Source organism: Lutra lutra, chromosome 7, assembly GCF_902655055.1.
Source record: "Lutra lutra chromosome 7, mLutLut1.2, whole genome shotgun sequence".
NCBI lineage: Eukaryota > Metazoa > Chordata > Mammalia > Carnivora > Mustelidae > Lutra > Lutra lutra.
The window spans coordinates 80906342-80929784 of NC_062284.1; the positions used below are offsets into that span (position 1 = coordinate 80906342).

General features: G+C 35.6%; 1 protein-coding gene across 1 annotated transcript in view; it reads right to left on the reverse strand.

Moving 5' to 3' along the window:
• STRN3 (striatin 3) overlaps positions 1-23443 on the reverse strand; it is a 120405-nt gene that overhangs the window by 15707 nt on the left and 81255 nt on the right. The window contains 5 exon segments of the mRNA XM_047737946.1: positions 2117-2238; positions 2529-2576; positions 2770-2945; positions 4282-4415; positions 23320-23430. Of these exon segments, the coding sequence (XP_047593902.1) occupies positions 2117-2238; positions 2529-2576; positions 2770-2945; positions 4282-4415; positions 23320-23430 (591 nt within the window).

A 23443-nucleotide genomic window follows, 5' to 3' on the forward strand; every position in this document is an offset into this window, starting at 1 on the left:
TGGTAATGGATGTACAACCCTGTGAATATAGTAAAAAGTATATACATACTACCTATATAGTAAAAACTGTATACATAAAAAAGATGAACTTTAGCATGTTAATTGTATTTCAATAAAGCTGTTTTAAAAAGTAACAAAATCAAGAATCACTTATCCATCACTTTATCCACTCAATCCAATTTATCAATAGATTCTTCCTATTCCACCCTACTTCCCCAGGTCCGTTATGAAGTGATTTACCATCATTACGACCATGGAGAAACATAACTCTCAACTAGTCTACTGGACTACTACTACATTATAACTTTACAAAATTAATTGGTATTCTTTTCTCTACTTCTCCCACCCCTAATCTATTCTCTTTACAATAGCCAGGGTCACCTTTTTAAACCCTATATTTAGGGGCACCTGGGTGGCTCAGTGGCTTAAGCCTCTGCCTTCGGCTTGGGTCATGATCTCAGGGTCATGGGATCAAGCCCCGCATCGGGCTCTCTGCTCAGCAGGGAGCCTGCTTCCCTCTATCTTCTTGTGTACCATCTTGTGTACCATAAATAAACAAAATCTTTTAAAAAAATAATAAACTCTAGATTTATGGGTCACTTTCTGGATTAAAGACTCTTTACTGAAAGTTTCCTTTAGAAAAAAAAAAGATTTTATTTATTTTATCTCAAGCAGACTTCATGCCAAGTGTGGGGCATCTCCCAGGGCTCAATCCCATGACCCTGAGCATCATTACCTGAGCCAAAAACCAAGAGTTGGATGCTCAACTGACTGAGCCACCCAAACGCCCCCTAAAAGTTTCCTTTTAACCTCTCGATTGTGACATAAATGTCACTATTTTGGACTATATCTAAAGAATATTATCTTCCATAGTATTTCTATATCTTCATACTGCTTATTAAAATTTCTAGCCATAAACTGGACGCCTTTGTTTGTTTGATGTCTGTCCTTTCACTAGACTAACTCTTATTTCTTGATATAGTGCTTAACACCGTACCTGGCAAATTTAAGCACCAAGTGTGTGTTAAATAAAAAGAACAAAGAGATCCTGGATTTTATTTACTTATTTATGTATTTATTTTTGATGTCTAACAATGTTAGAGTCAGAGTACATTTTTTTTAAAGTTATTTATTCATTTATCAATCAGAGAGAAAGAGAGAGAGACTGAGAGAGAGCACAAGCAAGGGGAGAAGCAGCTTTCCACTAAGCAAGGAGCCCAATGCGGGACTCAATCCCAGAATACTGGGATCATGACCTGAGCGGAAAGCAGATACTTAAATGACTGTGCCACCCAGGTGTCCTACTCCTGAAATTTTTTTAAATGCACCAACTATTAAGTAGATCACTGTTCATTCAACCTTCTCATATTAATAAATATTCTTTTTGTTTTAATTTCTTATAATTACAAACATGCCCTTATAAATATATTTGAATACAGATATAGGTATTTCTATGGGACAGATTTTAAAAGTATCATTTGTGAGTAAAAGGGTTTTCTTAATTAAGAAATTTTTTGTCCTCTAAAAAGTTGTACTGATTTACACAGCACCACTATTTGTTTCTACTTTCTTCTGCTAAGTATTTTTGGTTGTTTTTTTTTTAAAGATTTTATTTATTTGACAGACAGAAATCACAAGTAGGCAGAGAGGCAGGCAGAGAGAGAGGAGGAAGCAGGCTCCCCGCTGAGCGGAGAGCCCGATGTGGGGCTCGATCCCAGAACCCTGAGATCATGACCCGAGCCGAACGCAGAGGCTTTAACCCACTGAGCCACCCAGGCGCCCCATGCTAAGTATTTCTGAACTACATAAACTATTTCTTAAGTTTAAAAAATTGTTTTTTTCACTACATTTTATTCATTACATTTTATTTTCCTTTTTGTTAACTAGCACTAAAATTAATTGTTTTAATAGTTTTTTTTTAATTTTTGGACAATAAAGTACCAATTCTCAGGCTTAAATATTCCATGGTATGATACTGCTTAATTTTCCCCATTTAATAAAGCAAATTAATAGTAAATGAAAACTAAATGAGAAGACTAATACTTGCTTAAGCAATTTACAATAATATTTTGTCAGTTCCATTCACTTAAAAAGATGTTTTAAGCCTTTCACTTACCATAGGTATCATATGGATCCACATTAGGGCTAGGCATATTCCACCACTGGATGGTTGCATCAATACCACCACTAAAACACTGTTCTCCATTAGAACTAATAGCTAACGATAGAACAGGACCACTATGACAGGAAAAGAGGGAAAAAATTACTTATAAAGTCTAAGAAGACATATATGTATCCCCCAACCTCTAAACTCATGCAGTATATAAAAACTGTTTAAAATTTAAAACATAAATTTGAACAGTACAGATTATATTCTCACTAATACAATCAATCAAATGAAATACTACTTAACAAATGTCTTTTCTACTATAAAACATTGCAAGAAAATTTTAAGCTTTGAGGATTCATAAATAATAGTGAACAATAACTATGGTTGTTAATTTAAGCACAAATTCAATAAAACTTACATGTGGGCCCTAAATGTGTAGATAGGCTCTACATCTAAAGAGGCACTCCTGAAAGAGGAAAGTACAAGGGTGGGGGAGGAGAAGGTAATTAAATAACTGCAAATCACTGGTTGACATTCAAGAATCATTAGGTAAGATCAAATGAAAGCTTTAAAAAAGAGAACCATATAGAAGGATAATTACTTATAATTATTAGCAAATTTAGAAGGAAAAAAAGACAGGCTAATGTGAAAATACTTGCTTTTTGGCAGGAACTGTTTTTTGCAAGTTCCAAAGTTTCAGAGTATGGTCCTCAGAGGCAGTAACCAGCACAGGTTCTACAGGATGAAAAGCTAATGCCCGTACTCCATCGAAATGGCTACGTAGTGTATACTTGGGGTTCCATGTCTTTCGAAAGGCATCTTTATTGGCAGGCAACTAAAAAGAAAGAGTGCAATATTTAGTGGTAAAAGTTGTAAACTGATAGGCAAGTGGAGTTTTGTGTGTTTTGGTGTGTAAAATATATATATTAAACTGCTTTGCTAAAACGTCCAGTGGAAATTTAATGTACCTTAAAAACTTTATAACAAATCTTTATCATTTAACAAATGATACTAAGAAGAATAACTTCAATTAGCTTTCAAATATGTAGATCAAATGAAGAGTTCCTTAATCTGTTTTACCTAATCATCAGGCTAAAGCCAAAAGTCCTATTAAACATCAGATGAGAACAACAAAAAAACTACCATGCTGCAATGCTTTACATGAAAAAAATAAAAATTATATAAATCACTACCAAAAATCCAAGCGAACAGTATTAACAATACAATTGTCATTTAGAAAATTAGCATGTGAAATTTTTAAAGGAAGCAAATTAAGGTACTTTCCAAAAGTCTGAACTAAAGACACTTTAGGAATATCGTCATCCTATTTTCATTATTATTGTTGATATTGGTAAGAGGTTAATCTTTTTACCTTCACTTCTCCATCTGTAAAGATAAACCACTTCTAAAGTAGTCAGAAGTTTACTAGAATTTAGTTGCTTATATACTTTGAAAATATTAATGTGAATAATCCAGCCCACCAAGGCTGATGTCTCTAAAAAGCATGCTCATCTAGATATAATATGTAGAAAAAAGAAATGCTATAAAAGGGAAAAAATAAATTTGCTGAAAAACTGCAAATTCGTTCATACAAAATCTAAACAAGTATAGTTAACTCTCAATTGAGTGTTTATTGTCTATAAAAAATTTAATCCAAGACTACTTTCACCTCTGAACACTACCTTCCCATCCAATCTCCATTCTCTCCCCATCCCTCAAATGAAGGACTAAGGCAATTCAGGAAATGGCAAGCTAACTTTAACATTATGCTTACAAAAATAAAAGTTCAAAAATAAAACAATTTTTAAGAAGTATCCTGAAGGCAAGTGATTCAGGTTACCTATTTTTCTCTTGTTGACACCAAAATATGGCTCAATTTGAGTAATATAATTGAGAGTTGACTACTCAGGATAGATATTTATCAACCAATATTATAAGGTAATCAATCATCCCAAACTTCTAGCTAATCCACCACAATACCTAAGAAAAATTTAAGCACCACAAAGTAATTACAAAAGAAAAACTACATGTCACTTCAAATCAACATATTGACACACTTAAACTTATCTTTTCCATGCACCTTGACATTAATTCTGTTTTATAAGTGTTTCCAAAAAAATAAGGAGCCTTCTATTAAATCATTAAAAAATTAAAAATAAAACTGCACTTACATCATAACTATAGTCTGCATCATTTGTTACCGTCAAGTCTGCAAGGTCTCCAAGGCCCAGTACACTTAACAAAACATCATCAGAACCCATAATAAATGACTTGCCTCCTCCAGATGGAAACGTTATTGGTTCAGCTATAAAGAACAAAACCGCTTCTTAAATGCTGAAAAATCATACAGTACAAGACAATATTGTGGGGGAAATGTAAGCACTTAACAGTTACAATATTAAAATAATTATTTTTTTATTTTCCCACTTCCCTCCTATTTCTTCCACTCAAAAAATCCTATTACTGAGTATCAATAAACAAATGTTTATTTTCTTATTTATAAACTGCAACATAATCCTCTACAAATCAAATATGCACTAGATACATTATTCCAGGATGGGAGGGGGGCCACCGAAGCTTTGTGCTTTGTCTATTTAAATTAATTACTTATCACTTTGGTACAATTAGAACTATAATATTTTTTAAATGTTATAGTCCTTTTGCTTTGTATCGTATTTGCTTAGAAGTGCTAGGTATTCTAGTCCCTGATAAAAATTAATGTAAGTATTCAAAAGTAAATGGTATCCAATTTATCAGTTTACTAGTTTACTGAAATGAAGCCTTAAATTGCTCAGGTTACTCCAGTAACAACAATGTTCTAGGAAGAGGGTGGTTCTACAACCAAAACTGTCAGCTTCCTTTCTGTAAAAGGTTAATCCATGTGATGTTCAAAATGCCTTCCAGTTTTCAAGCTTTGACTATGATTTCTTATTTTAACTCTCCTTTTATTTACTATACTTCTAAAATAAAATAACTATTCTATATTGACTAACAATACAACTTTAAATTTCTGTTACTGTTAACATCAAACTCTGCCATAATCAGAATAGCTATACTATTATATAAGTATTTTGCTGTAACAGTTACAGTACAAGGAATAATTCTCAGTATTATCTTACACATGCTTTGAAATAAAAATTTTAATCTGAAGATACAAGAAGAAAGTACACAAGTCATTGTAATACAAAACAACTCAACATGTCAAAAAAACATTTAAAATTCATGAGCAAATTTAAGAGAAACATTTAAAAACTAAGCTAATTAATAATTTTGAAAAGTTCCTACTACAAGAAACATAACAGATGTAATGAAATTTGTCAGTCATCACTAATACTACTGAAAATTACTCTAAGACACAAGTCAACTTCTCCTCAATATATACTACTGCAAAAGTAAAATTTACCTTTATTTAGAATATCATAATTTATTATCAAAGTAAGCTAATGAAGTTGTGAGTCGGCAACCAATCTAGAGTAAATATGACAAGATATATATATATACATAGGTATATATATATATACAGATATAGTATATATATACCAGGAGTATTTAATCTTTCAATGATTATGCTTATTAAATCTAAATCTACAGAATTGATCCTACCAATATCTAGTATGCAGTTATTGGTAATATTAGAAGCTACAAAAAACTATAAAAAAACCCATTTCAAATGATGTTAAGAATATGTAAAATTCATTAGGTAGTATTTTCTCAAAGCATTTTTAGCCAGTATAAGGACAAATTTTTCTTTTAATTTCATAATTTGTTCATAAGACAAGTTAGAACAAACTGCCACAATTCCTCCCACTCACAATTACACACTCATTAACACAAATCTTAATCAAAGCCCAATAAATTACTTTTAACATAATAACAAATTATTCTGCATTATTATATAGAGCTTTTGCAGAGATTATTTCTGATCAGCTGTTGAGAAATTTAGGGGCATGTGAAGCGAAGTACCTGCGCAGTTTTAACTACTTTTAACCAGATTTCTAATTAAGCATATGATTGCATTTCTCCATCTCACTCTATATATACATTTATTTATACATAGCAAGCTTACTGCTCATTCAGCATTTATTACATATAGCTATGTATTTCTACTTTCCAAAATCACCCATCACTGGGGCATACAGTAATCACAGTAAATACTCAATTTATTTGTCCTTGTTTTTCTGCAGAGGGAATTAGTTTCTATTCTATAAATTCATCTTATTTATAACTAATTACAGCAAATGATTGCATAAACATAAAAGTCATTAGCAATTCAAAGAAACAAAAATTAAAAGTAGTTTTTAGTAAAATTTTGATACTTTTTATCAGTTAACCTAAGAGATTTCATCAAGCAATTTAAGAATACTATTACTATATTAGCATTTCCTTTTTTGGAAATTTTGTCTACAAAATGGGATCTTATAACAAGGTTCTTTTCATACTATAACTAATTCTCCTTTTTATGGACACTCCACTAAGGAAACCTATAGCTCACATATCAAACGAACCCTTTCTTCTTCAATTCTATCAAACCTAAAGAACACAGCCAAATAATTAATTCCACTTATGCCAGTGGTGACATGGTATATCTTAAATCTTTATTAAAAACTGTCTGGTTGGAAAGAAAACAGTCTGGTTAAAAACACTTTCTTTACAAAATGGAGTATAATATGAACTTCAACAAGAAAGCATAAAGTTGGAAAAATGCCACTGAAATAAGAGATTATGAACTCTAATGTTCCCTTCTCAGCTGTAAGTCAAAGTTGAATTTGCATCTTTTTAAATAACAAACTCTAATGAAAGATTTATCCTTTAAAAAGTATAATGAGGTTCATGCTTATTGGCCCCCTCTCCTTCTTCCATCATTAACAAGTTAGATCACTGATTTAAATTTTTTTTTTAAAAAAGTACACATACACAGGATGCCTGGTAGCTGGCGACTGAGCATCCAACTCTTTGTTTCAGCTCAAGTCATGATCTCATGGGTCGTGGGACTGAGCCCCACATTGGGGCTTAGCGGGAAGTCCACTTGAGGTTCTCCCTCAGCCCCTTGCCTGACTCATTCACTCTATCCCCCCAAAATAAAATCTCAAAAGAAAAAAAATTTTTTAAAAAGTACACATAAACATAAACACTTTCAGAGCTCTAAACTCATTTTTGTGTAGTGTGGGCCCTGACTGGCTATTTCCAGAGTCAATGGTTTGAGACATTTAAAAGGGTCTCTCTTTCTGCTAGTATGCTTTGCCTTAAATTACAAAACCTACAGTTTACATTAGCAAGTTTTCCAAGTATTATTTGTTAAAATAGACCAAAAGCTAAGGAAGCTAAGCCACTACTAAATAGCTAAAATAAATAATGGAGTTGGCACATGCATAGAAAATACCTCCTAACGTAAAACAAGTAAATAGCTTAATAGTGAAAAAGAAATCTGGAAAAATCAACAGACTATTTTACTATTCCTGTTGTTTTTCATGCTTTAATATATTTTGTTTTGGTTTTATTATTTTAGCGATTTTCCTTACTTCAAATTTCATTACAGATTATGATGAATGGTAAATACATGCAGAGATGACTTTGACGGAAAAATGCAAAATTAACTTTAACTGTACTGAAAATGCGCTACTCAAGATCTCTTAAAAAAAAAAACAACAATAAGGTGGGGCATCTGGGTGGCTCAGTTAGTTAAGCATCATGGATCAAGCCCTAGGTTGGGCTCCCTGCTCAGCAAGGGGTCTGCTTTTCCCTCTGCCCTTCACCCCACTTGTGTGCTCTCTCTCTAATAAATAAACAAAACCCTTAAAAACACAAACAAAAAACCAAGGTATCCAAATATATTTAACTGGGGCATCAAATTCCCTTATACAGCACAAGCAGAAATAATAATGAAACACAGTCTATACACCAAATTATTAGATACTAAATTATCTTATATATATACTCATATATCACAATAAACCTTTGATGAGAATTCAGTCTCATAACTTAGAATTGTAACTATCCAGACCTAGAATTCTAAGTTACTCAAGTATATCTATACAACTTCAGCTAAAATAAATTTTGGTAAAAATGCCTGAGTAGTACTTTCATTTCCTACACATTTCTAGTTTAGACACATTTTTAGAATATACTAGATACTATATATCTGGTAACAAGTTAAACAATAATTCTATTCCTTTCTTCTAAAATAATTAAATTAGGCATCTGTTCCATATATTTTTAGAAATTATATGTAAAGTTCCAAGTACAATGTCAGGAATTTAGATGTCTTCCAAGAAGGTAGTAGTTATTGTCAGGTGCTAAATTCAAGCAATATGACAAAATGACTGAACAGTTTTTTCCCATATGTGCTCCTTAAAGTCCTTTATTAAACTACTATTTTCCTGATCTGTGAGCTAAAATTAGATTTCAGAACAGTACTCTCAATTGACTTATGGCAGAAACAACTCCACTTAACATTAAAAACAAAAGTAAAATATATAGACATAAAAGTCAAAAATTCCGGATGCCTGGGTAGCTCAGTCAGTTAAGTGTCTGCCTTAGGCTCAAGTCATGATCCTAGGGTCCTGGGATGGAGTCCTGCATCAGGCTGCTTGCTCAGCAGGGACCTGCTTCTCCCTCCACCCCTCCTCACTGCTTGTGATCTCTCTTTCAAAAGGGGTGGGGAAAGCCAAAAACTCCAAAATCCTTAAGACAATTGTATCAAGAGCTTGCCCAAACCCTCTCTCAAGATCATGCAAGCAGATCTTCAGCACTTTAAAACAGCAGCAAATTTACAATATTAAGGAGATTAATGTCTTCTGCAATGTAAGTAAACACAGTAGCTATATTTTGTATCTTCCTCTGTTCTTGCACCTTTATAATCAGTCATTCCAGTAAAGGCTGACCTTGACTGATTAGAAGGGGGGGCACCTGCGTGGCTCAGCTGGCTAAGCATCCAACCCTTGATTTTGCTCAGGTCATGATCTCAGGGTTATAAGATCAAGCCCCACACAACTCAGAACCTGCTTAAGATTCTCTCTCTCCCTCTGCCTCCCTCCTTTCTCCCTCTCTGCCCCCATCTCTTAAAAAAAGTCCTGAAGGGATGAGGGACAATTTATCTCTCAGATCAGTTATCATGTCATAGAGTTTTGTCCTGTTGAACCCAGTAAATTAATGTTGGCTGTAGAGGTTCATTTCATGGCTACCATCTGACTTGCTAGCAGCCTTAAAACTAATTTACTAACAAACAGGCTATTTTTCAGAAGTTCCAGTTATAAAAATCTCAGATAAATAGATTTTCAGTTTTCTAAACTGAAATATTTCAAATATTTCCAAAGATATTAAAAAGATTTAAATACTTAGTATATTCACAAATTTCTGTAGTGAAATATATACTATGGTTTGTATCTATATATAAAATTGAGTCTTCCATCATTCAACCAAAGCTCTGTAAGCTCACAGACACAAGTACCCTTAAAAGGCAATTTTGGTGTTTAAGATGATTAATGTTGAACAATGCACAGAATAAAACACGAGTTTTTCCCAATTTAATTCACTATCATAAAAAGTAAGTACACATGATTTTTTTTTAAAGATTTCTTATTTATTTATTTGACAGAGAGAAATCACAAGTAAGCAGAGAGGCAGGCAGAGAGAGAGGAGGAAGCAGGCTCCCTGCTGAGCAGAAAGCCCGATGTGGGGCTCGAACCCAGGACCTGGGATCATGACCTGAGCCGAAGGCAGCAGCTTAACCCACTGAGCCACCCAGGCGCCCCAATACACATGATTTTTATATGAGGGCAACAAATAATTGACTCTCCCTGGTGTTCATATGGATATTTTCCTGCCACACTTACACAAATGTGTCATTAACAAAGCAACCCCAATTTTTCTCAATTTTTTTTTTCACTTTTCCTAAATTTGAAGTTTCATTTACCCATGTGTGCTCTGAGATTCTCATAATAGTATGAAAAGTCAACACTGTCACAGGCCATAAATTTAAAGGGAGAATTTTAGCTGTTGCCTGGATTATTCAGGCCAAAATATACAAAACTCAAAAGCATCTGCAGTACTGTGAGATCTCTCTAACTATGAACTTCAAAAATGACAGAAGAACTATTTTCTTAATTATTTTGAAAGAAAAAAGTTTTAAGAATGTCAAAAAAAATTTTGAAAGGACCAAAAAAAGTATTTTGTAATCAGTATCAAGTAAAAACAAAACAGGCAAACCCAAGGTCACACATTATGACCTTATATTTATTTATATTTACTATGACTTTATATTTACTAAAGTCAGTATTAATGGACTAACAGCTACTTAATTATTAAATTTCACTATGGCTATTAGAATATTAGTAACTCTATAGAAACTATCATTCATCCATGTATCCGTAACAAAATGCTAGGCAGTGAGATGTTAAGAATTAATGGGAACAGGAGGAGTCAAGATGGCGGAGAAGTAGCAGGCTGAGACTACTTCGGGTAGCGGGAGATCAGCTAAATAGCTTATCTAAAAATTGCAAACACCTACAAATCCAATGGGAGATTGAAGAGAAGAACAGCAATTCCAGAAACAGAAAATCAACCACTTTCTGCAAGGTAGGACTGGCGGAGAAGTGAATCCAAAGCGACGGGAAGATAGACCGCGGGGGGAGGGGCCGGCTCCCGGCGAGCGGCAGAGTAACGGAGCAAAATCAGACTTTTAAAAGTCTGTTCCGCTGAGGGACATCGCTCCAGAGGCTTAACTGGGGTGAAGCCCAGGCAGGGTAAGCGCGGCCTCAGGTCCCGCAGGGTCGCAGAAGGATCGGGGGTGTCTCAGTGTCGCAGAGCTTACCGGTATTAGAACGGGGAAGCCGGCTGCAGAGACAGAGCCGAGGAGTGACTCTCAGCTCAGGGTTGCCTTGAACTGGTCGCAGGCTCGGTCAGCTCGGAGCGCGGCCGGAGGCCAGGGTGACGGGAGTCATTTGGCGCTGTTCTCTGAGGGCGCACTGAGGAGTGGGGCCCCGGGCTCTCGGCTCCTCCGGGCCGGAGACCGGGAGGCCGCCATCTTTATTCCCGTCCTCCGGACTCTACGGAAAGCGCTCAGGGAACAAAAGCTCCCGAAAGCGAACCCGAGCGGATGACTCAGCGCAGCCCCGGGTAAGGGCGGTGCAACTCCGCCTGGGGCAAAGACGCTTGAGAATCACTACAACGGGCCCCTCCCCCAGAAGATCTACGGGAAACCCAGCCAGGACCAAGTTCACCTACCAAGGAGAACGGCGGAATTCCAGAGGAGAAGAAAGCAAAGCACGGAACTCATGGCTTTCTCCCCATGATTTTTTAGCCTTGCAGTTAATTTTTTTTTCTTTTTCAATTTTTTTTTCTTTTTCTCTTCTTCTGCTAAATTTTTTTTAACTTTTACCGTTTTCTTTTTTTTAACGTTTTTTAAATAGTTTATCTAATATATATATATTTTTTCCTCTTTTTATATTTTTTATCGGCTTTCTTTTTTTTAATAGTTTTTTTTTCTTTCTTTCTTTCTGAACCCCTTTTTATCCCCTTTCTCCGCCCTCACAATTCAGGATCTCTTCTGATTTGGCTAAAGCATATTTTCCTGGGGTTGTTGCCACCCTTTTAGTATTTTACTTGCTCCTTCATAAACTCTTATCTGGACAAAATGACAAGGCGGAAAAATTCACAACAAAAAAAAAGAACAAGAGGCAATACCAAAGGCTAGGGACCTAATCAATACAGACATTGGTAATATGTCAGATATAGAGTTCAGAATAATGATTCTCAAGGTTCTAGCCGGGCTTGAAAAAGGCATGGAAGATATTAAAGCAACCCTCTCGGGAGATATAAAAGCCCTTTCTGGAGAAATAAAAGAACTAAAATCTAACCAAGTTGAAATAAAAAAAGCTATTAATGAGATGCAATAAAAATGGAGGCTCTCACTGCTAGGATAAATGAGGCAGAAGAAAGAATTAGCGATATAGAAGACCAAATGACAGAGAATAAAGAAGCTGAGCAAAAGAGGGACAAACAGCTACTGGACCACGAGGGGAGAATTCGAGAGATAAGTGACACCATAAGACGAAACAACATTAGAATAATTGGGATTCCAGAAGAAGAGGAAACAGAGAGGGGAGCAGAAGGTATATTGGAGAGAATTATTGGAGAGAATTTCCCCAATATGGCAAAGGGAACAAGCATCAAAATCCAGGAGGTTCAGAGAACCCCCCTCAAAATCAATAAGAATAGGTCCACACCCCGTCACCTCATAGTAAACTTTACAAGTCTTAGTGACAAAGAAAAGATCCTGAAAGCAGCCCGGGAAAAGAAGTCTGTAACGTACAATGGTAAAAATATTAGATTGGCAGCAGACTTATCCACAGAGACCTGGCAGGCCAGAAAGAGCTGGCATGATATATTCAGAGTACTAAATGAGAAAAACATGCAGCCAAGAATACTATATCCAGCTAGGCTATCATTGAAAATAGGAGGAGAGATTAAAAGCTTCCAGGACAAACAAAAACTGAAAGAATTTGCAAATACCAAACCAGCTCTACAGGAAATATTGAAAGGGGTCCTCTAAGCAAAGAGAGACCCTCAAAGTAGTAGATCAGAAAGAAACAGAGTCAATATACAATAACAGTCACCTTACAGGCAATACAATGGCACTAAATTCATATCTCTCAATACTTACCCTGAATGTTAATGGGCTAAATGCCCCAATCAAAAGACACAGGGTATCAGAATGGATAAAAAAACAAAAACCAGGGAAGCCTGGGTGGCTCAGTTGGTTGGACGACTGCCTTCGGCTCAGGTCATGATCCTGGAGTCCCGGGATCGAGTCCCGCATCGGGCTCCTGGCTCCGCAGGGAGTCCGCTTCTCTCTCTGACCTTCTCCTCGCTCATGCTCTCTCTCACTGTCTCTCTCTCAAATAAATAAATAAACAAAATCTTAAAAAAACAAAAACAAAAACAAAAAACCATCTATATGTTGCCTACAAGAAACTCATCTTACACCCGAAGACACCTACAGGTTTAAAGTGAGGGGGTGGAAAAGAATTTACCATGCTAATGGACATCAGAAGAAAGCAGGAGTGGCAATCCTTATATCAGATCAATTAGATTTTAAGCCAAAGATTATAATAAGAGATGAGGAAGGACACTATATCATACTCAAAGGAACTGTCCAACAAGAAGATCTAACAATTTTAAATATCTATGCCCCTAACGTGGGAGCAGCCAACTATATAAACCAATTAATAACAAAATCAAAGAAACACATCGACAAGAATACAATAATAGTAGGGGATTTTAACACTCCCCTCACTGAAATGGACAGATCATCCAAGCAAAAGATCAACAAGGAAATCAAGGCCTTAAATGACACACTGGACCAGATGGACATCACAGATATATTCAGAACATTTCATCCCAAAGCAACAGAATACACATTCTTCTCTAGTGCACATGGAACATACTCCAGAATAGATCACATTCTTGGTCCTAAATCAAGTCTCAACCGGTATCAAAAGACTGGGATCATTCCCTGCATATTTTCAGACCACAATGCTCTAAAGCTAGAACTCAATAACAAGAGGAAATTTGGAAAGAACCCAAATACATGGAGACTAAACAGCATCCTTCTAAAGAATGAATGGGTCAACCAGGAAATCAAAGAAGAATTGAAAAAATTTATGGAAACAAATGATAATGAAAACACAACAGTTCAGGGGCGCCTGGGTGGCTCAGTGGGTTAAGCCGCTGCCTTCGGCTCAGGTCATGATCTCAGGGTCCTGGGATCGAGCCCCGTATCGGGCTCTCTGCTCAGCAGGGAGCCTGCTCCCTCCTCTCTCTGCCTGCCTCTCTGCCTGCTTGTGATCTCTCTCTGTGTCAAATAAATAAATAAAATCTTTAAAAAAAAAAAAAACACAACAGTTCAGAATCTGTGGGACACAACAAAGGCAGTCCTGAGAGGAAAATATATAGCGGTACAAGCCTTTCTCAAGAAACAAGAAAGGTCTCAGGTACACAACCTAACCCTACACCTAAAGGAGCTGGAGAAAGAACAAGAAAGAAACCCTAAACCCAGCAGGAGAAGAGAAATCATAAAGATCAGAGCAGAAATCAATGAAATAGAAACCAAAAAAACAATAGAACAAATCAACGAAACGAGGAGCTGGTTCTTTGAAAGAATTAATAAGATTGATAAACCCCTGGCCAGACTTATCAAAAAGAAAAGAGAGAGGACCCAAATAAATAAAATCATGAATGAAAGAGGAGAGATCACAACGAACACCAAAGAAATACAGACAATTATAAGAACATACTATGAGCAACTCTACGCCAACAAATTTGACAATCTGGAAGAAATGGATGCATTCCTAGAGACATATAAACTACCACAACTGAACCAGGAAGAAATAGAAAGCCTGAACAGACCCATAACCAGTAAGGAGATTGAAACAGTCATCAAAAATCTCCAAACAAACAAAAGCCCAGGGCCAGACGGCTTCCCGGGGGAATTCTACCAAACATTTAAAGAAGAACTAATTCCTATTCTCCTGAAACTGTTCCAAAAAATAGAAATAGAAGGAAAACTTCCAAACTCATTTTATGAGGCCAGCATCACCTTGATCCCAAACCAGACAAGGATCCCAACAAAAAAGAGAACTACAGACCAATATCCTTGATGAACACAGATGCGAAAATTCTCGCCAAAATACTAGCCAATAGGATTCAACAGTACATTAAAAGGATTATTCACCACGACCAAGTGGGATTTATTCCAGGGCTGCAAGGCTGGTTCAACATCCGCAAATCAATCAATGTGATACAACACATTAATCAAAGAAAGAACAAGAACCATATGATACTCTCCATAGATGCTGAAAAAGCATTTGACAAAGTACAGCATCCCTTCCTGATCAAAAGTCTTCAAAGTGTAGGGATAGACGGCACATACCTCAATATTATCAAAGCCATCTATGAAAAACCCACCGCAAATATCATTCTCAATGGAGAAAAACTGAAAGCTTTTCCGCTAAGGTCAGGAACACGGCAGGGATGTCCGTTATCACCACTGCTATTCAACATAGTACTAGAAGTCCTAGCCTCAGCAATCAGACAACAAAAGGAAATTAAAGGCATCCAAATCGGCAAAGAAGAAGTCAAACTATCACTCTTCGCAGATGATATGATACTCTATGTGGAAAACCCAAAAGACTCCACTCCAAAACTGCTAGAACTTGTACAGGAATTCAGTAAAGTGTCAGGATATAAAATCAATGCACAGAAATCAGTTGCATTTCTCTACACCAACAACAAGACAGAAGAAAGAGAAATTAAGGAGTCCATCCCATTTACAATTGCACCCAAAACTATAAGATACCTAGGAATAAACCTAACCAAAGAGACTAAGAATCTATACTCAGAAAACTATAAAGTACTCATGAAAGAAATTGAGGAAGACACAAAGAAATGGAAAAATGTCCCATGCTCCTGGATAGGAAGAATAAATATTGTGAAAATGTCTATGCTACCTAAAGCAATCTACACATTTAATGCAATTCCTATCAAAGTACCATCCATTTTTTTCAAAGAAATGGAACAAATAATCGTAAAATTTATATGGAACCAGAAAAGACCTCGAATAGCCAAAGGAATATTGAAAAAGAAAGCCAAAGTTGGTGGCATCACAATTCTGGACTTCAAGCTCTATTACAAAGCTGTCATCATCAAGACAGCATGGTACTGGCACAAAAACAGACACATAGATCAATGGAACAGAATAGAGAGCCCAGAAATGGACCCTCAACTCTATGGTCAACTCATCTTCGACAAAGCAGGAAAGAATGTCCAATGGAACAAAGACAGCCTCTTCAATAAATGGTGTTGGGAAAATTGGACAGCCACATGCAGAAAAATGAAATTGGATCATTTCCTTACACCAAACACAAAAATAGACTCAAAATGGATGAAGGATCTCAATGTGAGAAAGGAATCCATCAAAATCCTCGAGGAGAACACAGGCAGCAACCTCTTCGACGTCAGCCGCAGCAACATCTTCCTAGGAACATCACCAAAGGCAAGGGAAGCAAGGGCAAAAATGAACTTTTGGGATTTTATCAAGATCAAAAGCTTTTGCACAGCAAAGGAAACAGTTAAAAAAACCAAAAGACAACTGACAGAATGGGAGAAGATATTTGCAAATGACATATCAGATAAAGGGCTAGTGTCCAAAATCTATAAAGAACTTAGCAAACTCAACACCCAAAGAACAAATAATCCAATCAAGAAATGGGCAGAGGACATGAACAGACATTTCTGCAAAGAAGACATCCAGATGGCCAACAGACACATGAAAAAGTGCTCCATATCACTCGGCATCAGGGAAATACAAATCAAAACCACCATGAGATATCACCTCACACCAGTCAGAATGGCTAAAATTAACAAGTCAGGAAATGACAGATGCTGGCGAGGATGCGGAGAAAGGGGAACCCTCCTACACTGTTGGTGGGAATGCAAGCTGGTGCAACCCCTCTGGAAAACAGCATGGAGGTTCCTCAAAATGTTGAAAATAGAACTACCCTATGACCCAGCAATTGCACTGCTGGGTATTTACCCTAAAGATACAAACATAGTGATCCGAAGGGGCACGTGCACCCGAATGTTTATAGCAGCAATGTCTACAATAGCCAAACTATGGAAAGAACCTAGATGTCCATCTACAGACGAATGGATAAAGAAGATGTGGTATATATACACAATGGAATACTATGCAGCCATCAAAAGAAATGAAATCTTGCCATTTGCGACGACGTGGATGGAACTAGAGGGTATCATGCTTAGCGAAATAAGTCAATCGGAGAAAGACAACTATCATATGATCTCCCTGATATGAGGGAGAGGAGATGCAACATGGGGGGTCGAGGGGGTAGGAGAAGAGTAAATGAAACAAAATGGGATTGGGAGGGAGACAAACCATAAGTGACTCTTAATCTCACAAAACAAACTGAGGGTTGATGGGGGGAGGGGATTGGGAGAGGGGGTGGGGTTATGGATATCGGGGAGGGTATGTGCTATGGTGAGTGTTGTGAAGTGTGTAAACCTGGCGATTCGCAGACCTGTACCCCTGGGGATAAAAATATATGTTTATAAAGCTGTAAAAAAAAAAAAAAAAAAAAAGAAAGAAAGGATGAATACCCAAGTTTTGTAGCAACATGGACGGGACTGGAAGAGATTATGCTGAGTGAAATAAGTCAAGCAGAGAGAGTCAATTATCATATGGTTTCACTTATTTGTGGAGCATAACAAATAGCATGGAGGACAAGGGGAGATGGAGAGAAGGGAGTTGAGGGAAATTGGAAGGGGAGGTGAACCATGAGAGACTATGGACTCTGAAAAACGATCTGAGAATTTTGAAGGGGTGGGGGGTGGGAGTTTGGGGGCACCAGGTGGTGGGTATTGTAGAGGGCACGGATTGCATGGAGCACTGGGTGTGGTGCAAAAATAATGAATACTGTTATGCTGAAAAAAATAAAAAAAAATTTAAAAAAAAAAAAAGAATTAATGGGAACAGGTGAAATCTTACACATTTATTGTCCTAACAGTAATCCCTAATTTCTCAGAAATGCTTAAGTATCTTTACTTCTGCATGGAAGTAGGCAGTATGCCAAATAGTCTGAATTTTCTAAAATAATTATCACAGGGATTATGCGAGGATTTTCTCCCTGATACTGAATGACTGCAAACAAATTCTGTAACAACTGAGAAACTGCCAACTGGATGTCTAACCATCAGTTAAATTCGACATAAAAGAAAATGTATCCTTACTCACAAAATAGCTTTCCTTTATAACTTTCCCACTTACAAGTATCATCACCTTTGCTCTGGTTTCTATTCTTAAAATTCTGCAACTACATTTTAATAATTCCTCTTCAACTTGTAGGGGCATCTGGATGGCTCTGTCAGTTAAGTGTCCCACTCTCAATTTTGGCTCAGGCCACGACTGTGGAACTGAGCCTCACATCCAGCTCCATGCTTCCTGGGGAGTCTGCTTGGGATTTACCCTCACCCTCTGCACACTCCCCCACCAATATAACTAAAAATAAATAATCTTTTCTTTAAAAATTCCTCAACTTTTGGGGGCGCCTGGGTCGCTCAGTGGGTTAGGTCTCTGCCTTCAGCTCAGGTCATGGTCTCTGGGTCCTGGGATCGAGCCCCGCATCGGGCTCTCTGATCAGCAGGGAGCCTGCTTCCCTTGCTCTCTCTCTGCCTACTTGTGATCTCTCTCTCTGTCAAATAAATAAATAAAATCTTTAAAAAAAAAAAATTCCTCAACTTTTAAAATGGGGGTAGGGTTGTTTTTAAAAAGAATTTTCCCTACCAAGAAAAAAAAATTATCCTCTATTATGCTTCAGCTTAATTTACCCTGTTGACTTTTTTCTAATCACAGCTTTCATTCTTATCAATTACTGCCACAGATCTGGAGTAACAACTGACAAAAACGAATATAAAATTTTTTAAAAACTAGAAAACAATCCAAGGAGACTCACTAATAAATTATATTTTAAAAATACTGAAAAAGTTAAAGGACTTTCCTTTTCTAATGTATTGACAAGTCAAAGGATGTGCAGCAATTCTGTAACATCAGTTAAGAAGGGGAATGACAATCATATTCTATACATGGAAAAGATAGGAAAATTAGCACAAATGGCAATCATGAGAAAAATTAAGACAAGTTCATTCACTAAAAACTAGAAATGTAAACATATATATTCTCAGAATATGAGTCTTTGAAATGGGAAAAGCCTATGAATCATTTGAAGGAAAGATATGAAATAACATTATTTTAATAAGCCTCAATTTTAGAAGTCTTAAATAGCATAGGAGTAATAAGCCATACAATAAGAACATCTATGAAAGAAAACATATTACAATTCACAATTTAAACTTTCCACGTTGAAAACCTGAAGCAGACAAAAATCTAAGGAAGTCTGAAAAACTTTTTAACTCCTTCCTCATATTTTTCAAATTTCAAATGCTTCACACTTACTCTAGATGCTCCACAATGATTTGTTATTGATTTACATGCTTTTACTGAGCTGTAAATAACACAGCAAAATGCACACCACCAAAAACTTCTCTAGAAAAAATCCTACCAGACCAAATTTTAACATAACAATAAATTTAGAAACTTTCCCTGACTCCCTTCCCCAATTATACAACCTTTAGAAATTATTAAACAATGAAAGAAAACTGAGTTGTGGGTCAGATAACAGTACTGTATCATTTACTTTTCCGGTTTTCATCACTGTATGTGGTCACTTAAGAGGATGTTTTTGTTGTCAGGTAACATATGCTAAACCATTTGAGGAACAACATATCTGCAACCTACTCATTTTTTGAACTATTCAAAATAATAAATGTATATATTTACAGAGAAAGAATAAAGCAAATGCAGTAAAATGCTGACAACTGGGGGGGTCTGGGTGAAAATTACCTGGAATTCTTTGTACTATTCTTGCAACTGTACTTTCCCTTAAGTATGAAATTATGTCAAAATAAAAAGTTAAGAGGCGCCTGGGTGGGTTAAGCCTCTGCCTTCGGCTCAGGTTGTGATCTCAGGATCCTGGGATGGAGCCCCGCATCAGGCTCTCTGCTCAGCAGAGGAGCCTGCTTCCTCCTCTCTCTCTGCTTGCCTCTCTGCCTGCTTGTGATCTCTGTCTGTCAAATAAGTAAATAAAATCTTTAAAAAATAAAAAAATAAAAATAAGAAGTTAAAAAGTAGGGGCACCTGTGTGGCTCAGTGGGTTAAAGCCTCTGGCTTGGGCTCAGGTCATGATCCCAGGGTCCTGGGATCGAGCCCCGCATCGGTCTCTCTGTTCAGCAGGGAGCCTGCTTTCCCCTCTCTCTCTCTGCCTGCCTCTCTGCCCACTTGTGATCTCTGTCAAATAAATAAAATCTTAAAAAAAAAAAAAAAAACTTAAGAAAGTAAGGGATGCTTAACACTTTTGAAGCCTGAGAACAAAATAACTGCACCAACTCTCTTAAGTTTCATGGTTTCTATTTTTATAAGTATTAATAAAGTATATCTCTTAAGTATATGGCACTTAGCATGAAATTAATACTAAATTATATCTAAAATCCAAGGCAAAGTTCATATTTAAGTCATTTTCTTTTGCCTCGGGTGGAAAAAAGGAAAGGTGTACTGAAGTAAACAAGTTAGAAGACAAATAACCACTAGTCTCTCAGCTCTGGGTTTTAGAATTCTTTCCATTTAAGAGTCAAATCATGGCTGAGTCTTTACAAAGTTAAAAAGCTGATATTCTCACCACTTTTTTCTTTCCATTTAAAAAAAAAAGCATTTAGGTTGGGTTACATCTGCTGAGTCTATATGGTAAAATTAGCAAATAATTTTCTTCCCTTTATGAAGCTAGAAAAAAATCTGAAGAAATGTAGTAGTATGATCCAGTGGATATAATTCATTCATATATTGGAATAAAAGAAATAAAGAAATCAAGACTACAGCTTTCGAATTATTCTATCTTGTACAAAGCTATATCTAATAAAATATCAGAATGAAATTCAACAAAAACAGTTAATAAGAATAAGAAAATACAGGAATTATCCTTTTCATGTAAAATTTTATCTTTGTATTAATGTTAATCTACCTAGATTAAGACAGAAGTTATGATCCATCAACTGAAAAAAGTTTTTTATTTCCTTAAGTTTTATCTCCACATCAGGGATTCAGAGCCAATAGGTTCATACTGAACTTGATATATTCAAGGGCAAAAAGGTTTTATTTAAATTCACAATAAGTGCAAAAAGAAGCACATTACCTCCTAACACATTCCTGAGACATTATGCTGGAAATCTTACATGTACATATAGGTAACCTTAAGACACGGACATTTCTAAGAACATTAAAAATGAGAAATAACATAAAGGTCTAACTGAGGCCAGATTAAATCTACCAACTGCAAAACTATGTAATCATTAAATTATATCTTTTTCAGATGACTATGAAACATTTAAGACAAAATGAATTAAAAATATTACAATATTTTTGTTAAAAAATTAAAAAGGTGGTTTATATAAAAGACAACACTTGGAAAAGTTGTAAAGATATGTCAAATATTAATCTCTAAGTATTAAGATTGTGGGTCTTTTCACATTTTTATGTTTCTAGATATTATACTTCCTACTGTGTGGGTAACAAGCATGTGTTATTTTTTATGGTTATATAAACAAAGTTAGTTCCTTTAAAAAAAAAAAAAAAGAAAGAAAACCAAAATTAAAAAGACCTGGCTAAATAACAAAGTACATATCTAGATAATAAAACAATACAAAAACAAAAACAAAAACAAAACCCCAGTACTGAGACATGAGAGCCTCAGGCATGGTTCTGCAGGCCCAACTTCTAATTTGTATCACAGCAATCCTCTTTTGTCCACTTCACATAGTTCTCCAATCTTATATTTCACAACAAGGTAGATGGTTAAAAAAACCCTGAAAACATGTTATACAGAGGAATACTTATTGATATGAAATGATGTCTTCTATGAAATGTCAGCTAAACAGGCAAATAAAACTTTGATACAATGGTCCTATTTTTAAAAGTTAATTAAATTAAAATGTTATGGGGGTTTAGAATTTTAGCTTCAGTTGATTTGTTTCTAGTATTTCTTAAAGATGTGGGTGTAACATTTTCTAGATACATTCAAGGCCTACAACTGAAAAAGACCTTCAATTGACCTATATATTATTTTCTAAACCTCAAAAAGATATAATCATATCAGGAGGAAAAAATGGGGGTATTTATATTTTAAATTAAAGCAACATTATCTAACATTTTCTAAAGAAATCAAAAGATGAGTCAGTTCATAAACAGCACACAGAAAATAAGTAATCTATTAAAACAAACTACATTTCATTAAAAAGACCTACACCCCAAAATTCTAATGTTTCATGTCTATATTCAAATAGTCAATCATGCAAAAGTACTTTTACACTAAACATGCATGAATTACATAGGTAAATGATGTTAGAGCTGAACAAAGCCCCTGCCCAGCACTAAATGTTTTTCAATACAATAAGCAATTCACTGTATAATCTGAAACTTCTTAGAAAAGTTTCTTTTCATTCACAAGCATAGCAAATTAGCATAATTTTATAAAAGAAAACTGTGTAACAAGTCCCCAAAACTCCCTTTATTAGCTTCCACAATAAATTAAACCATTTAAAAAGAGTTTTACTGCAAAAAACTTACACGCATTTCAGTTACACCTGCCATTTTATAAACTTCTCTGTCAACAAACAAAGGAATATAAAAAGAATGCCTATATGGTTTTAGCCTTTGCCATCACTTTGTCCTTGACATAGTCAAAAAAGTGAGACTAGCAATAATCAACAGCCAGTTCAAAATAAGTTTTCCCCAAAGTGAGCTTCAAGTTTCTTCATTTAATACTCAAAAGTCTGAAGATACTTTTCATGTGGCTGTTTGTAAATGGAAATGAACTGTATCACTGAGAAATGGTATAGCTGAATTTATACTTTCACAGTACACTGTTCAGATGCAACATAGTGAAAAATACTATGAAAAAAAGTTACTCAGCTAGAGACCAAACAAACCTTACTGGCATCACTACCCTTCCTATTAGCCTTCCACCACAGTAGTCAACAAAATACTACCCAGGAGAGATTTTTCTGCTGTCCTCCTGGCTTTGCTGTTGGATTAAGACCAGAAAGCAGCAACGATGAAAAGGGCTTTTATATTCACTATACTTAAGGATTTCCAAACTAAGAAATATAACCTGGGCAAGAGTTGGTTATAACTATAATACCCTATTTATCAAGAACAAGGAAATTTATACTTTCTCCCTTTTGAACAAATTTGTTATTTTAATTTAAAAAAATTTTTTAAATTTGTTACTTTAATTCCAAGGCCAATATTCCTTACAAATTGGTAAAATTTTTAAAGCTTTAAACAAAACAAAAAACCTCCCTTGAAACCTTTTCTTCATCCTTATTAACATTATTTAAAATGATTTTTCACTTGATTAATAACATAGCCTAAGTTATATTCAAATAAATTTCAATTATACAACAAAGTTTAAAGTTAGTTGCCCCCTGATGAAACCAAAAAAAGGTACACACACACACACACAAAAGCAAGAGTTGAAGAATTTTTTTCTAAGAGATTGGTATACAAAAATTATAATAGAATCTGCACTTACTCTTCACCCCTTTCTTCCCCTTTCGTTCCTTCTTGTACTGTTCCTTCAGTTTACTTATTAATCCCTGGTCTACATCCCAAACCTCAGTAGGTGGGGAGAGGTCATCTTTATCTACATGCAGCAT